Source organism: Battus philenor, unplaced genomic scaffold, assembly GCF_028537555.1.
Source record: "Battus philenor isolate CCGP_79_NKW_IND1 unplaced genomic scaffold, ilBatPhil1.0.hap1 SCAF_9, whole genome shotgun sequence".
Lineage (NCBI taxonomy): Eukaryota > Metazoa > Arthropoda > Insecta > Lepidoptera > Papilionidae > Battus > Battus philenor.
In genome coordinates, this window is record NW_027181759.1 from 5661476 (window position 1) to 5678977 (window position 17502).

General features: G+C 32.2%; 1 protein-coding gene across 1 annotated transcript in view; it reads left to right on the forward strand.

The window, feature by feature from the left end:
- The window catches only part of LOC137932489 (voltage-dependent T-type calcium channel subunit alpha-1G-like), a 29844-nt gene extending 14470 nt beyond the window's left edge, over window positions 1–15374 (forward strand). The window contains exons 14-33 of the mRNA XM_068776118.1: window positions 61–270; window positions 1231–1348; window positions 3655–3810; window positions 4119–4253; window positions 4367–4537; window positions 5090–5290; window positions 5531–5826; window positions 5978–6147; window positions 6638–6807; window positions 7335–7440; window positions 9374–9528; window positions 9666–9814; window positions 9966–10158; window positions 10233–10382; window positions 10990–11151; window positions 11833–12051; window positions 12568–12760; window positions 13279–13848; window positions 13919–14148; window positions 14388–15374. Of these exons, the coding sequence (XP_068632219.1) occupies window positions 61–270; window positions 1231–1348; window positions 3655–3810; window positions 4119–4253; window positions 4367–4537; window positions 5090–5290; window positions 5531–5826; window positions 5978–6147; window positions 6638–6807; window positions 7335–7440; window positions 9374–9528; window positions 9666–9814; window positions 9966–10158; window positions 10233–10382; window positions 10990–11151; window positions 11833–12051; window positions 12568–12760; window positions 13279–13848; window positions 13919–14148; window positions 14388–15167 (4534 nt within the window). The 3' untranslated portion in view covers window positions 15168–15374. The remainder of the gene's footprint in view (window positions 1–60; window positions 271–1230; window positions 1349–3654; window positions 3811–4118; window positions 4254–4366; window positions 4538–5089; window positions 5291–5530; window positions 5827–5977; window positions 6148–6637; window positions 6808–7334; window positions 7441–9373; window positions 9529–9665; window positions 9815–9965; window positions 10159–10232; window positions 10383–10989; window positions 11152–11832; window positions 12052–12567; window positions 12761–13278; window positions 13849–13918; window positions 14149–14387) is intronic.
- The last annotated feature ends 2128 nt before the right edge of the window (window positions 15375–17502 follow it).

Sequence of the window (17502 nt, forward strand, 5' to 3'; positions counted from 1 at the left end):
ATACAGACTTGTACATAAATTTCGAAAAACAGTTAGTTTCTATGGTTTTGTGTTTGACAGTGCATTTGAACTGGCGCAAAGTTTTGGAAACGACAAGGACATGGCGGGAAGCTCTGGTCTCTCGGTTTTGCGCACTTTCAGACTACTGCGCATTTTAAAGCTAGTAAGGTTTATGCCGAATCTTCGCAGACAGCTTTTCGTAATGTTGAGAACGATGGACAACGTCGCTGTATTCTTCTCCTTACTCGTTCTTTTCATATTTATATTCAGGTAATTGTTAATTTTATAATTATTTTTGATCATTGCATTATATTATATAGTAAGAAAATTATGGATTACTGTTCATTTACAAATATTTATCCATAATTAATTACTTTTAATAAATAACGCTACCTGAAAAATAAAAATAAATTAAATCTTAAACTAAAATGCATGAATATAAATAAATAAAATAAAACAACAGGGTTCATTGAAAGGTTTCAATTTTTTTACTAATATTCTGCTGGGTCCCCACAGGACTTTCTTCTGTTTTCTTTTTTCTTATAAGCTACTGTTGTAATTATTGAGTTTACAGTTTGGGTTATTAATGGGATGAATTTTCGTACGAGTATTTAAGAGGATTTTAAAAATCAGCGGAACTTAGATCCTAATGTGCAAGTTGATACATTATTTTTTAACTCAATTCATTTCTTTTACTTCCATGCTCTATTGCAGTGTAACGTTTTTTCCTCTTTTATCGTAGCTATCAAGTAGAATATTTTAATTTCCCAGGCAATTACCTAATAATTGCTCATCAGGGATTCTCATTTTTCTTTAGACAAGAAGATTAATTCAACTGTTCGAATTCGTTAAATCTGAATAATTTCTACTTAACTGTCACACTTGCATCCTTTAACCCGTGCACTGGTATAACTGTGAGTGATTTGCCCTATTTTCGTTTCTCTCTTTCCTAACGTTTCAATCATTTCTGTCTCTGACATCTTACCCACTACACACCACCACTATCCACACTATTTACAATTTTTCTCTTCTATTATCAAACTTGGTTATAGTACCTTTCACGCTTTTTGCTTTTTTCACCTCTATTTATTTACACCTGCACTTAACCACTTTCCGTTTTAGACCTTGCACTTTAGCGTATTCTATTTTTATTTCATCCCTTGTACATATTTGGGAAGGACTTTAGCAAGCGTACTATTTTCTAATCGTATATTGCGTGATAACGTTCAGCATCCTCGGTATGAACCTCTTCGGGTGCAAATTCTGCGAGAAAGACGAAGAGGGTGACCAAGAGTGCGACAGAAAAAACTTTGATACGCTCTTGTGGGCCTTTGTCACGGTGTTTCAGGTATTCAATATTTTAAATTTAAAAAAAAACCTAACAAACAACCCAAAAAACAGACTGAACTTGCTACATACTAAACGCTTTTACCTTCGAGTCCGTCAGCAGGCAACACTCAAGTACAATTAGACAATCCCTCTAACAGATGATTGTCCTTATGACGGCTGATTAACTAACAACGCGAGTACACAAACGACTTTTCACTTTGCTGCAAGCGATGCGTTGTACATATGATTTATTTCTACTATAAATTAGGTTCTCAAAACAACCTTGCAGCTTTGTGCTCTGTCAAACAGGCGTTCAGTCGCGTAACAGCTACCCTAGAACCCGCGTAGTAAACAAATTTAGACTCATTCGTAACAAATTGCTCCAGAACCATCTAGTGTAACTATCACAGTACGTTGTGCCGTTAAATACTCCCACCAAAATTTGACAAAAGCACATTGTTAAGTGAGCTTGATTGAATCGTAGGTTAGCTTGAGGTCGATTTATGTTGATTCGCGGAGTTTCCCTTTTCGTCGATCCTTTAAATCCCAATACTACAGCTGTACTCCGTTTAACAATTTTCACTCTTTGCATGCCGCTTCTAATTTATAGAATCTAATTATCTATCTAGTATTTTTAATAAATAAATGAAGTGTACTTTTGAACCATAATAATTAATACATATTTTATTATTATGCGTGTATAAAGTTCACTCCATTTTTCATGAACGTCCGAATTACTTTTCCATTTTTAACAAACATATCTAATCTTTGATTACTTGTTTTCCGTTTTCCGATTTAGAACTCCACATGTTTGACTGTTGATGCCCGTTCTTGTCTCTTCCCTTCATTTCTGTATCTCTGAGTTATTCAAAGAGAATTTGTCAAGGTGAACATTGTTCTGAGAATGAGTATCTTTTTCAAAAACATTCTGTTGTTAATACAAATTGAATGAAACTTATTGGTTATTACTATTTTTCACTTTTCTTTTGCATACTTTCTCTTCAAAATTATTTTTTTGCATTTCACTGTTCTACGATAATGATATGACAAAAATCTAATTTGTATTTTAATAATATCATTTGGGGTACATGCATTAAATAACGAAATTGTTAAAATATGTTAAATAATTGAAATAATATACATCATTAACAAAACCGTTGGTGGAAGCGTACCGATGGCGATAACACTGCTTAACTAATTCAGCTTTTAAACATTCGACTGTACAATAAATTTAAATGTAGCTTTATTACGTCATTCAATATTTCAACGGTTGTTTGACATTTTACGCACTTATGCCTTGCGAATGCTCCCCGTTCGGAAGCACTCACATGTTACAATTTTTAGATTTTGATATAGTAATTGATTGAATTGTTATGAATCACATTCTCTTTTTGTAACAAAAATTTTAACACACTACATGCGAGAGGCAAAAGAGGTTGCAGTGTTAACGTCGAGTACGTGATACGTCTGGTTGAGTCGGTCGCGGCGTATGCGCATAGCATTCTGTTTTTCTTTCATTTTTTCATCGGACCCGCGTCGTGCAGTATTCTTGGCATGTATCTATTCGGTGGTAAGTTTTGCAAGTTCGTCGAAGACAATGGCACCGAACGTGATTGCACTTGCCCCGAGATCGTATCGCACCATCCCAAGTGTGAGTGCGACAGAAAACATTTTAATAACATCCTATGGGCTACAGTCACCGTATTTCAGGTGAGTCTGATAAATGTTAGAAAAGGTATCAAAAAACTGGTTAATTTGCGATCCCTTCGATTGTGCTTTTAGAGGACTTTTACTGCGGGTATCACGTATCTGTTGTCTTAATGATTTTAGTGGAAACTTTTAACTTTAGTAAACTTTCACCAGAAGCATAAGTTTGTATATACAAGTAACGTTGAGAGCCATTGGCGAAGGTGTAAATTTTGCATTTTTGTAGTATTCAATTGAGCGCTCTGTAGTTTGTGCATCTCGCTTCACTAGTCACGTTAGCTTTAGACAAGTGCTGGACCCTTTTTGCTTGTGTACTCCAAACCGCCGTCTGTGTTCCTTTCATTACAGTGTATATGTTCTTACACTAACACGTCTACACAACACCTATTAACACTAACACTAATTTCTCACGAAAATACTGTTTTTTTTTTCTTTACGACAAGAAAAAACACACTTTAATAACAACGAGGCACAACATTTAAACACGGAAGATTATTTATCAGCACACCCTGCTTATTTTGATTAATTAAGAAGAATAAATTGTTAATAATGAATGTTGTAGTAGAAAAAAAAATTGTGCAAATGAAAATAGCATTTATATATGAAACGATTTCTCAGGTACTGACACAAGAAGATTGGAATGTTGTATTATTCAACGGCATGGAAAAAACAAGTCACTGGGCGGCGTTATATTTTGTAGCGTTAATGACCTTTGGGAATTACGTTCTTTTTAACTTACTTGTAGCCATTTTAGTGGAAGGTTTTAGTTCAGAAGTAAGTAAACAGCTACTTAGTCGTATAGATAACTGCATTAATTGTTGAATCTCAGTAATAAAATAGTTTTTAATTCTTTGGTAGAACATTACGTTACAAATATACACAATCTTACTCGTAAATATAATAAAATCATATCTGACATCTTGTAAACAATATTAAAACTAGAAGAATAGTTAAACCAATTACTAAAATTTGAATAACCTAAAATGAATTAATGACTTATTCACTTATCATTTTAAAAATTGTTTATAATTTAAAATTATTATAAAATGAATATTTCTTTAACTCATTGTAAAAACTTTTAGCGCAACGAAAGAAGGGAGCGGGAGCAACGAGAATTAGCGAAGTCAAAATTATCTAGCGAATGTTTTTCAGAGCACAATGAAATACAATACGATGAATCTAATTCAGGGTCCAATTCTAGCGACAGTTTTTCCCAGGTGAAAAAGTAGTGACAAAAATGAATACTATTCTCATTTTCCAAGTAGTTTATCTGCAGTTAATTAATAACGATTTTAATGTCATTATATAATTCATTATGTATTTTAAACAGAACGAAATAAAAAATTTTTGGCGTTCCGCCGATGACGTCAGGAAAGCAAAAGAAGATGTAAATGGTCATAAAGACAAATCAATGAAGTCAAGGCGTAAAACTAGGTCGTCGACGCATCACCCTACATTATGTAAGGATTGTGCACAATCCAATAAATGCAACATACAAAAGGTATTTTTATAAATAATTATTATGTTATAAATATGTTAATTCTATTATATTTTATTTTCTATTTATCTAATATATATTATTTCATGAATTTTTGAACGAGATGGGATATATTTTACTTAAATGTTTTATTGCAAAAATCCAAAATGTGTTTCGTTACCAAATTTAAATAAAAAAATAACAAAGTTATATAATTTTTATTAATTAATTTTTTTTCAAATATAGAATATCTTTACGAGTACCGTAATTGTTTAACATACCTCTTTATTATAAGGTATAAAAGTCCTCTGAGGTTCCCAGTTAAACACTATATTATATATATTGGAGCAGAAAACATAGGTTTTTCGTATTATTTCACAATATGTTCATCTATCGATCACATATTAAACCTATGCAATAGTATATGTGTAGTTCTACAAATAACAGCGTATATTTACTATGCTTAAAAATTCATCAATAGCTTTTGATTCACAAGATTTCTTAATTTTACAGCTGGCACAGAGTTGTATATTTTTGGTTAATAAGACTAAATAACTACTCTTTATTGTTTCGAAGGAGTCGAAAATGTTAGCTAATAACACCGCTGCTTCGGAGAACACAACAGTAGTCCCCATGATAACACACACAGCTGCTACGCCACAAGACTCTCCCTCAACTACGTTGGAACCTGGAGCGTCTTTTAGAGATTTCAATATGGTGCTAAGTTTGGAGAGATCTTCAATGCTTTCAAGTTTAGACTCTATTGACCGTACATCTGTAAGTTAATTATTAATCATAATTATTATTAATCTTTTTATTAACGTTATCTTTAAATTATTGGTTTGTTTATTATTGCCTAGGACACAAAATAGTAGATAGACAATTTTCTTAAGTACATCCAAAGAAACGTGTTTCCAGCCAATATTATTGGAAATAAATGGGGAAGACCCAAGTCCAGTAGTGGAAGTCCTATAGCAGAAATGATGATAATGATTGTGATGAATTTGTTTGTTTCAGTGCACCAGCATACCTGGATTATTGAAGCCTCCAAACAGCTACACGCTAACGTTGCATTCAGCGGCCGCTCAACTGGGCGCCGAAAAAGCTCGCTTACCTCCTATGTGTCTTGCCCCTCCTCCTTTAACCTTAGCACCACCTCCGACCAGATCAACGTCTCCAGCGGCTACTTCTCCGACCACTCCACGATCAATGCCCTCACCTATGCTACCGGAGAAAAATCTACAAGTATCGATTGCAAAAGAAGATAATTGTCTCAACATTAGTGATAAATCTAGTTTGCTCAACTCGCAAAAGTAAGCTTTTTATTAGTGACTTAATTTATCACTACCGCTTTTTAACTACATAATATATAGATGTTTTGACTTATATAAGAGTTTGCAGTCAATTAATAACGTAGAGTATTTAAATTCAGTCATCTAGCTGAACTAAGAACATTGATTCCAGAAGTCTGACTGTAACACCACCTACCACAAACGGTGAAGATAAATGTAGAGTGCAGAGAGGATATAGCTGGCGAATATCACGACCAAGTCTTCGTCGTAAGAAACAAAGGACAGGTTCTGATTCAGACGCCGTAATACTAAATAATGGTAGAGATCATGCATCCTGTAATGGTAAGTATAATTTATATATTTTAGATTATTATAAATGTGTCCATACAAAATTTTAATATAACTGTATGTTATTTTAAAATTGATTATTTGTTTTGACGAAAGTGTTTTGCGTCTTGTTTTTTTTTAGATCCGCTTTCTGTTATTGCAACGAATATAAAAAATATATATCGATTGTGATACAAATATTCCTGGAACATTATTATAAGTTAATAATGTTTAAGCTATAAGTTTAAGTTTATAATGAAACATATCAGGTAGACAATAATTATTAACAAGTATATTTATGTCAACTTTTTTTATACGAATGATTCCTTTGAAAATACATATTTTTTATATGCAATAAAAATATATTATCTTGGTTATAGAAGAACGGAATCTCCCAGTATGGGCGCTTATTTAAAAGAATATATGTTTTCTTTTAAAATATTAAAATAAAAATTTTAAAATTTATGTTAAACATTTATCATATTTTTATTAATTTTTGTTATAGGTTCTAGCGTACGCAAGAATGAGATTCTTCTTTCCTCTTCCATGGTAATAAAAAACGACACACAATCGGAATTTCCAAATAATCGAACCAAATCCCAACAACCTGCACCCCGAGTGCTTGCCCAACCTGCTAGAAGAATATCAGCTCATACCACGCCGTTACTTCCTGATGTAAGCTACAAACATTTCAAGTTATTTATAACTTTGCTCACTTCGTCGTTTTAGCCCGCAGATACCAACTGCAAGTCACAGATCTCTCACAAAAATAACGATGTGAAAATATACCATAATCACAATACTTGACAGCGGGGATTAGCAGTCTCAATAGTTTTAATAATTAAATAAGTTTTATTATTCTTACTTGTTTATAACCATAACATTAGAACTGCAATAAAAGTTGATGATTAACCAAACTAGCATACAGAGTATACCGTAAAGTAAGTTAAGCTTAAATAACGAATAGGACCGGTGTACAGCGTTAGACTGCACTGAAATGAGATATTGTAGTAAATTGAACTTTTTTCATAATTATTGATGTATAAACATGTCCAATTTAACAGCTATCTTATGATAATGTTTCTGTGAATTTCACACAAAAACTTAGACATCACCGAGAAAAATACAGGACAAATATTTGGACTGCCATAATTAATATAATGTTAATACTTTAGTAATATGTACAGTTTGTTCATTCACAGGTATCATGGAAGGCACCAGAAGGATTTTCTTCTGACTCAACTATAAGGCTTGAGAATGTAAAAACTCCACCACATAGACTCTCCCTTACTAATGATTATTTAACAGGTAATATTAAAAGAAATATCTTTATATTCAAAATTTTTACATTCTAATTTTAAATTTTTCCCAAAATACCAGTTAATATTACAGAAAAATATCCACTCAAACCGGACTAAATTATAATTCGTGGTTTTGTTAAAAAAAAAAGGCTAATGGCACTTAAGCGAAACAAAATAATATCTAGGTTAATGATGTTACAAGTTGGGTGTAATTGAGGCCAAGAGTCGTCTAAAGTTATAGTATCCGTCCAAAGTTTGTGTAGCGGAATCATGAATTGTAAACCCAAAGACTGTTTCATTATGAGGAAAGGTGCAATCACATGGTCGTGCTCGATGCTCTTAATCACATTAATGCATATGCTATTCAGCTACATTAAAAGACGAACCAGTGACAAAAATTAGACCGCCTAATACAAAGGAGATTTCATAACTTTTAAAGGTCTTTTCAAAACATACATAAGTTAACGTTATCGGGAAAGGAGTTTGTTAATAATAACATTTTATAGGTCAATAGTTGTAAATCCTCCATTATGTTAATCAATCTATGTAAATAAAAATAATATGCCAAATGTGTTGCTACGCGAAAAATCAACAACGGTTTGACTAACTTGGCAATTTTTTTTCAAGTATTCGTAAATAATCGAAAAGTTTCTTATAGAGAGAAAAAACAGATTTTTTTCACACAAACTACGAAGTAAGTTAGGAGAACAGAACCTAGATTTTCAAAGATTTCAAAACAACAAGCTATATTAAAATTATCACACCTACAGTTGATTACAATAACTTTTGTCATATGAAGTTTAACCCTTTCACGACCACGGGGACGCCGGTGTCCCAAGCAAAAATCATGGATTAATTAAATATTTACGTAACCATTGTAAATTATTTTTTTGTTTTAACATTTCGGAAAGTACCTTTTTATTATTTTTTACTGGAAATATATGATAACTAACACCGTTTATTGTCTATCGTCACCGGAACGTTAAAGTTCTTTTGGCGCGAATGATCTGCTGTTTGGAATAAATAATTGATATTATAAAAGTGCTTTTCAAATTTTTACAGTGTCAAATTATCATTACCTGGTAAGTAAATGGTTATTCTAAATATTCAGTAGTAATGTATTTATGTTGTATTCTGTGATAAATCATTATAAAGATTATGGGACACGGATGTCCCTGTCGGCGTAAAGGGATACTTTTTATACGGAATTTCTTAACTTTTGGCTTGGTGATATACCAAAATGCTATCATTTTCTTATACATACTTTTCGCAGAATATGTTTTGTAAGGGACGTGAAGTTTTTGAACTTCGAAAAAATAAAATTCTTTAAATTTTGGTGGGTGACAATAGCTATGAGGAAGATGACTTAGTGCTTGATGACGGAGACCAAAAACTTCTAGTACAGGATGATGACCAAGGGGTATTTGATGTCGAGGTTGAAGAAACGACGACTCTTCAACGGCAAGAATCACCTGAACCTTCAACATCTCAAAAAAACAATCCATCTAATCATCAACCAATCATCTAACAACAGGAATTGTTTCGCCGAGTACCACAAATAACTTGCCCTATTATATTTATATTATTCATAAACAATTAAAAAAAAGTACACTACGTAACAAATGTACATTATTTACAACAAAACAGACTTACCAATAAGAAAACCAAAATTTAGATGTTTAAGTAGAAAGTAACCCTTAGCGACCATAGGGACATATTTGTCCCATAAATTTCCAAAAAAAATGTGAGACTTTTTTGAATTTTTAGTATAAATTATGTTTTCAGGATGCCTATTAATTCATTACATCTAGCTAAATTGATTAAATAAGGTACCGTAACCTTATGGTCCTGAAAGGGTTAATTCGGCAGCTAGGCTTGTAAAAAGATAAAACCCTAAATATATTTTGTTCAACCTCAATCCCGATTTTGTATTGTTACAGTTACCACAGTCACGGAAGTAAAAGCAAGTAATTTGGCATTACCTTCGGGCCAACTATCCCAAATACCGACAAGACCGCCAAAAAATGATGTCGCTCCTTTAGCGACTCGGCCCAATAATCAACCACTCCCACTAATAAAACAGATAAACGAAGAGGTAGGTTTTTAAAACTTAAACAAAAAACCTGTAAAAAGTTTAGGACTTTTTTTAAATGAACAAACTTTGGTTTTATTTGTATCATGAAGTCATCTTGAAAAGACAAATCGACATCAATATAATAATTTCATTTTCAGGTTACCCTTACAAATAATGTATGTTTATTTTCATCGCGCTTTAATAGACATCAGTATAGATTTAAGGATTTATTCCGGTTCATGGAACCAACCGGCTGTCTTAAGGAAAAGGAAGATTTCTCACTTTACATATTTCCGCCCGATAACAAGTAAGAATTTTAATTAACTTACACAATATTTCTTTATTTGTCTTGCAAAATAATATTATACCTTATAATGCATCCATTGAAATATTTTTTTATGTAAATTATAGTTACTATACATTTATGATGGGAATCGACGTAACATTTTTTTGTGTAGAATTAGGAAATTCTGTACGTGGATGGTTACTAGAAGCTGGTTTGACAACATCGTCCTTCTATTCATTGCGCTCAACTGTATCACGCTTGCAATGGAACGACCTAATATACCTCCTGATTCGAAAGAGCGAGCTTTTCTATCCAGCGCTAATTACGTATTCACTGGTGTATTCGCCGTTGAAATGCTTATAAAGGTATTTGCATCTAACATTCAGAATTTGTATATGTATGCATGTACAAAGTATTTAGATAATTATTTATTTTTTAGGTTGTTGCATCTGGTATGTTTTACGGACCAGAAGCATACTTTACTTCCGGCTGGAACATCATGGACGGTTCGCTTGTTATTATTTCAATAATCGACCTGTTGATGTCTTTGGTATCTGAATCGAGTCCTCGAATTTTTGGAATCTTAAGAGTAAGTTTTCCAAGTCCTATTTCACGTTTCAGAATAATTAATTTATCACATAAATCAGTCCTTTTCTTAACTGTTTATTTGTTTTCCTATTTCAAATAGTTTCACCAATAGCAATTCATAATATAATTAATGTATAGTTTCATTTAACAAAGTACAAAATTAATATATTTACTTATTTTAGGCGTACACAGCTCCGGCAATAATTAGGCTAGCTTATACATAGATTGTTTCTTTACTTCTACGGATATGTCGTGTATTATTTTTTTTGTATATACACCTAATACATCCACTTTGCTATTGGTTCTATTATCGACTTCTAAATCATAATCTACTACAAAACATTTTTTGCGTTCCATAAAGCCGATATTTTATTAAGTTAATATACCTGCATAAGCTTAACTTCCATGTACTATTGTCGACATATACTACATACGGCCGCGAGACTTTTTTATCACAATATACAGACTTAGACATTATTTTAAAACCTATTTTTTATTATGTAACATATTGTGTAATTTATTTATATAATGTACATATAATGTGTAAGAGCTAGCGGCTAAATGAGAAAATCTACTAGTTGATTCTAAATATTTTAAAATGTTTGTAGGTGTTCCGATTGCTGAGATCGTTAAGGCCGCTTCGAGTAATTAATCGAGCACCCGGACTGAAATTAGTCGTCCAAACTTTGTTGTCCTCTCTGCGACCAATTGGAAACATCGTTCTAATTTGCTGTACATTCTTCATAATATTTGGCATTTTGGGAGTCCAGGTGAGGACAGATAATTTTTTTTAGAATAGATGATTTAGTTATATCGATTATATAATCACTTGATGTATTGCAGAATATTGTAATTAATGACAACATTATCATTTGTAACTTTTTTCGAGATCATTTACTTAATAAACAATTATTTTTATTAAGCATGACACTGATAAAAAATTTAAGAATAAATAATATTGTGTTCTTATTATTAAAGTCAACCAGGTTTTGTAATTTTTCGAACTTTAGAAATACTTGATTTTGATTTCTCTACGAAATTGAATCAGCAATAAGGCTGTCTGTAGACGAATTATAGTAACCGTCATAGTCCAGGGGCTTAGCAAGTTAAATTGATAGTAAATAGGCAACATAAAACGCAGAACAGATGGCCGTTGGAATCTTAAGATTCTGAAGTGGAGAATGATTGTCAAGCCCAATGTACGATGTCCACCCACAACGTGGACTTTGTTAAGGTTATTGGAAGACGCTAGATGCAGACTGCTTCCATCTGGTCTTATTGAAAAACTATGTGAAAGGTTTACGTCCAACAGTGGCTTTCGTACTGTTGAAATGATGATAACAATAATTCTAAATAAATATTATTCGATGTTGTATTAATAGTATAACATCATATAATTTGACGGGCAACACACCCTTTTTGGTATCCTAACTAAATTTTATCTTTTTCAGCTTTTTAAAGGTGCATTTTACTATTGCGAAGGAGCCCATATTAAAAATGTAAAAAATAAATCAGATTGCTTAGCCATTGAAGGAAATGTGTGGGTTAATCGAAAGTACAATTTTGATGATTTGGGAAAAGCATTAATGTCGCTGTTCGTATTAAGCTCGAGAGATGGTTGGGTTAACATAATGTACACGGGATTAGATGCCGTAGGAGTAGATCAACAGGTACGTGGATTCACAATTCTAGCCTTATATATTTTTTTATTATTGGCAAAATTAATATACTCGTATATTCTTTTTGTTCTATTATCAAGTGTGCAATGAAATTACTAATCCTAGTGCTTTCGTGACTTAATTTCCTGTGTTTATGACACAGGCTAGGCTTAGTTTATATTATAGAGATTACATGATATCATTATATACAATTTGAGTAATTTATCGCACAGTAACATATAACAACTAAGTTTTAGCTTAATCGATAGCTGTCACTAAAAAATAAAGTTTTTACTATAAGTATTTATTTAAATAAAAATTAGTTTTGGTACAAAAAGACATTATTACATTATCAATGATACAGAGTACCGTCACTATCTGTTTAAACTTTCTTGTTAAATAATTTTGACGGGGTTTTGTCTGAACGACTGTATGTGTTTTCTAAAGATCTTTGTATTTATGTTCAACAAAAATATTTTAAAACTTAAAACTATTAATACAATAATTTATTAATTTTTTTTTTCTCAGCCAATCGTTAATTACTCAGAATGGCGGCTGCTATACTTTATAGCATTTATACTACTAGTTGGGTTCTTTGTATTAAATATGTTTGTGGGAGTTGTGGTTGAAAATTTCCACCGATGTCGCGAGGAGCAAGAGAAAGAAGAGAGAGTTAGACGAGCAGCTAAAAGGGCACTGCAAATGGAGAAAAAACGAAGAAGTAAACTAATATTTTTTTACACTTAGATTTTTTCTTACTTCTTGATTCCATAAATCAACGACAAACCGAAACCCGATCAGATCGTTGTTAACCAAATTTGAATTTAAAGTTATATTTAAACTACGCTCTTTCTTTGGATGTTGTTTGCCAACATTGCTAAATACTTTTTTCCTACACGGCTGATTAAACTTGTATCAGTAATTTAGAGTACATAGTTGGACAAAAATTGCAAATTTCTTTCGAAATTAGGCAATAGAACTATGAGTTTTGTCTCTTGTTTACAAAAGGGTTAATCACCGCAGTAAAATAATTGTTTTTATAATAATAAAAAGAACGTCACAGCGATCACATAATTCATGAATTGTTTGAAACACATTAATTTAAAAAATATGTGATATAAATTTTTTAAAGTTTGCCAATACCTGTCCATTATGGCGGAAAATAACGCAATTTTTTGAAGTAATACATCGTACACCCTTTATAAATAACAAATCTTTATACTCTTTATTGTTTTACAGAAATGCATCAACGCCCTTATTATTCAGACTATGGACAAACACGACTCTTTGTTCATAACGTTGTTACATCGAAGTACTTTGACTTGGCCATTGCGGGTGTTATAGGCTTAAACGTGGTAACCATGGCAATAGAATATTATAGAATGCCACCGGCCTTGGAATATGCACTAAAAATTTTCAACTACTTTTTCACCGCCGTTTTTATTCTTGAGGCAGCAATGAAGCTTGTCGCACTCGGAATTAAAATATATCTTAAAGACAAATGGAATCAGCTTGATGTTATTATAGTTATCCTTTCCATAGTTGGAATAGTTTTAGAAGAACTCGAAACTAACATCATACCAATAAATCCTACCATCATGAGAGTTATGAGAGTGTTACGTATAGCGAGAGTATTAAAACTACTGAAAATGGCCAAAGGTATAAGAGCATTACTAGACACTGTAATGCAGGCTTTACCGCAAGTCGGCAATTTGGGTCTTCTCTTTTTCCTGTTATTTTTTATATTTGCTGCTTTGGGAGTGGAGTTGTTTGGACGCTTAGAATGTTCCGATGATATTCCTTGTCAAGGTATTCGAATACATTATTTTTAATTTCCTATTCTCCGTATTGAAAATTCACCCACTATATTTTATTTTAGGTCTCGGAGAACACGCGCATTTTGCAAATTTTGGTATGGCATTTTTAACATTATTCCGAGTTGCAACTGGAGATAACTGGAATGGAATAATGAAAGACACGCTTAGAGAAGACTGCGACAGCTCAGTTGATTGCGTACGCAATTGTTGTGTCTCGACAATTATTGCACCAATTTTTTTCGTTGTTTTTGTTTTAATGGCTCAATTCGTGCTCGTCAATGTTGTTGTAGCCGTAAGTAACAATGTTTTTTATAAGTCAAACTTTAACTATGAGATTTGTTTATTATACCTGAAAATAGACATTACCATAATGTTTTCAAATTTTAAGTAAAGAAACAGATATTGAGTACTGTAAGTTTATTTATCGTTGTTCAAATTTTAAAAAAAAAACTTACTTAAAACTTTTTATTGATTAAAATTTTAAAAAATATTAAAATACAGATTATAAAATATACAACTAATTTTCACCAGGTACTAATGAAACACCTAGAAGAATCACATAAACAAATGGAGGATGAGATAGATATGGACGTCGAACTTGAACGAGAACTGGAACGAGAAGCAGACGACGAAGAAGATCGCGCTTTATGTCGTGCGTTAGAACAATGCACATCACCACCCAGGCCCTTGAACAAAGTACCATCTCTACCAGCTAATTTTACCTACAGTGAACCCAAGCAGCCACCAATACCATCTCCGATTCGTCGCCGTCGCACATTACATTCACATCAAGCCCTCCTACCGGTCCCCTTAGCAGCACCAAAAAGACGGGCTTCTTTATCGCCTCATGCGTTTGGGCGACGTCGTCAGGAATCTACATCTGACACCCGAACTATTCTTTACGAAGAAGACGCTCGTTTCATTGACGCTGATGATATTGAAGAATTAGAACCTGGCAGCCCGCCTAGAAGAGACTCATTCGCAAATAATCGAAGACAAAGAGTAGATAAAAGAAATTCGTTAAGAGGTGAAGAAGCGAGACTACTGAGACCGACTCCAGTTCTTTTAGCCGTTCCTTCAACACGACAAAGTTTACGATTGATCGCAACGAAGAAAAGATCTTCGACAGATTCTACCGCTAATAGTGACGTAAGTCATGGCTCGGTTCGGTCTCATTTAGCGTCGGATTCATTTGGTCAACCAATTAGTGAAGAAGAAAGTATAAGAATTGTGATTGCAGAAAGACGAAAAATAGACACAGCTAGACCAGAAGTTGATGACACTGTAGAACTAACAGAATGTGGCTCCTAGTCCAGGCAGGGCCGGCCGCAACAACACCATGAAGTTTACATCTAAACACAAGTGAATCCTGTAATTCCTCGTCTTTTTTGTTTTATTAATCTCCTTATACCATCTTAGATGAGATACAGATGAAAAGTTATAAATTTGTCTGTACAATTCGCTGGTCTATTATCTCAAGAAGTGCAAATTCAAAACATTTTCTTCATTAATCTTTAAATTTACCAGGCTTTTTATGATATTTTTATAAATTTGCCCTCAAAAACAATGATTTGTTTCAGTGAATTAAAACTTATTAAAAATCAATTCGATACCGACATACTTTATTTTTTCAATTATAACATAATACGTTGCTTATTATACGGCACAAACTCTTTTCCATATCTAAAAGTATAACATTAAACAAAGAAAAATATTTTAAAATAATGTACTTTTACTTGGGGATTCCTGATTTATAAAATCTGAATTCCTAGAAGCTATAAAAGACGTATTCCAATTCTTTCATCGAGTACATACAATTTTTTTTTAAAGTTATATTTTTATATATATATAAGTAAAGGAAAATATGTACACAGAAATATTTTATTTCTATGAATATATCATAAATTTATAACTAACGCCAAAAACACAATAATTTATTTTTTTCTATTTTCGTATTGACTGAATGTGGTCTTCGAATTGTAAAGACAAATGAAACATATATGTATGTACGAATACAACCTGCAGAATGGCAGTTTGTAGGTAACTAGAGAAGGTCTTGAGGGATTTCCCTCGTCACAACCGGCAAGTAACAAAAAAGTGGATGTGCTCGGAAAGTTTTACATCCCTTCTGTTTTTTCTTTTTACCTTTACAACCCTATACACTTCAATAAATATTGCGGTCGGTTCAAAGGTTTCAGAGACTTTAATAAATTTAAGGTAGATTAAATGTTACTCAGTATAAGCATTAGAGCTAGTCAATTCGTTTTAGTGAGACATTTTCTACGAAAACTAATTATCACTTCATCCACTTGTAATTAGTTCTATAATTAGTACGGTGCTTGCTGTTAATGTGTAATACGTTATGTAAAGTGTTGTGTAATATGAAAACCTCAACGAAACAATTAGTAGATTGTGCAGTGGAGTTAGTTTTAATGGATGTGTAGTCGTCAGTCAATTCTTATAGAAAATATTTAAAGGTTTCAAATCATTGAAGTTATATATTGTGTAAGTCGAAAATTGAATTAATCAATTACTGAATTGTTTACTTAGAAAACTTTCTGCGCTATCTTGAAGTGCTTGAAATTGTTCAATAGAATAATGACATTAAAACAGAACCACATGGTAATAGCTTGAATATTCTCTAACATAGAAAAAAGTAATATTTTCTGAAAAAAAAGTCCTATTTTCTTACTTACATTGTACTTTAAGTAGATCTGTAACTGGCTGTACGCACAGTAACATAGATAGTAGATAAAACAACTTAAAAAAAAAACTTTTTGTCAGGTATAATTACTTTTGAACGTAAAAAGAAAACGTTATTCTACTGTTTAAATAGTATTATTGGAAGTGCCAAAAGTAAATGTAATGATATTTTCTAAAAACTATTCGTGACATTTTTATCCATATTGGAATTGACTTTTAAACCTTTCTGACAATGTTTTTAATTTTTCTTCTTACGTGTCGTACTATGAACAACGGATTTAGCAAATGAAATTTAGACTAACAATCCCCTGTAAGAATTTTTCTCTGGATTGAATTTGTAAAATGTACTACAGTTCTTCATGTGAAAATGAAACTAAATTAGTTAGGGAAGTCAGCAATAAATTTTATACTTCAACTGTGCCTTTCCTATTTCTAATGTAGCTTGTGAATAATTGTCAATAGAATTCGAACTATATGTAAACATTAAGAGACGGATAGCGGGTATAACTGTTAATACCTTACTGTAATTTAATCATAATATCAAACAAATTTTAACAATTTACCTATGTTAACATACCATAATATTTGTCACAAGCACTTCTTCTCCCAAAGACCTATATCCTGGCAGTTTAACTGTATAATTTACATAAAATATGTAATTGTTTGTTATTCTCATGTGTTATTATTGCATAGTTCCAAAAAAACTTTATTTAAAAAATATTGTAACGAATAACGATTACTTTCTTTTGTGTAAACACATCTTAAAATCGTCTTTCAAACTGTATAAATGAATTGAGTATTGGGAATTTAGTAAATGTAAGAATAGTACTTTCGTGATAAAAGCAAACTTCGTGATAAAGATAAATAATTGTTTTTCGGTACTGACTGTAATTGTATAATGTATGAACAATGTTCATTAGTCGAGTGCATCTGTTATAATTAG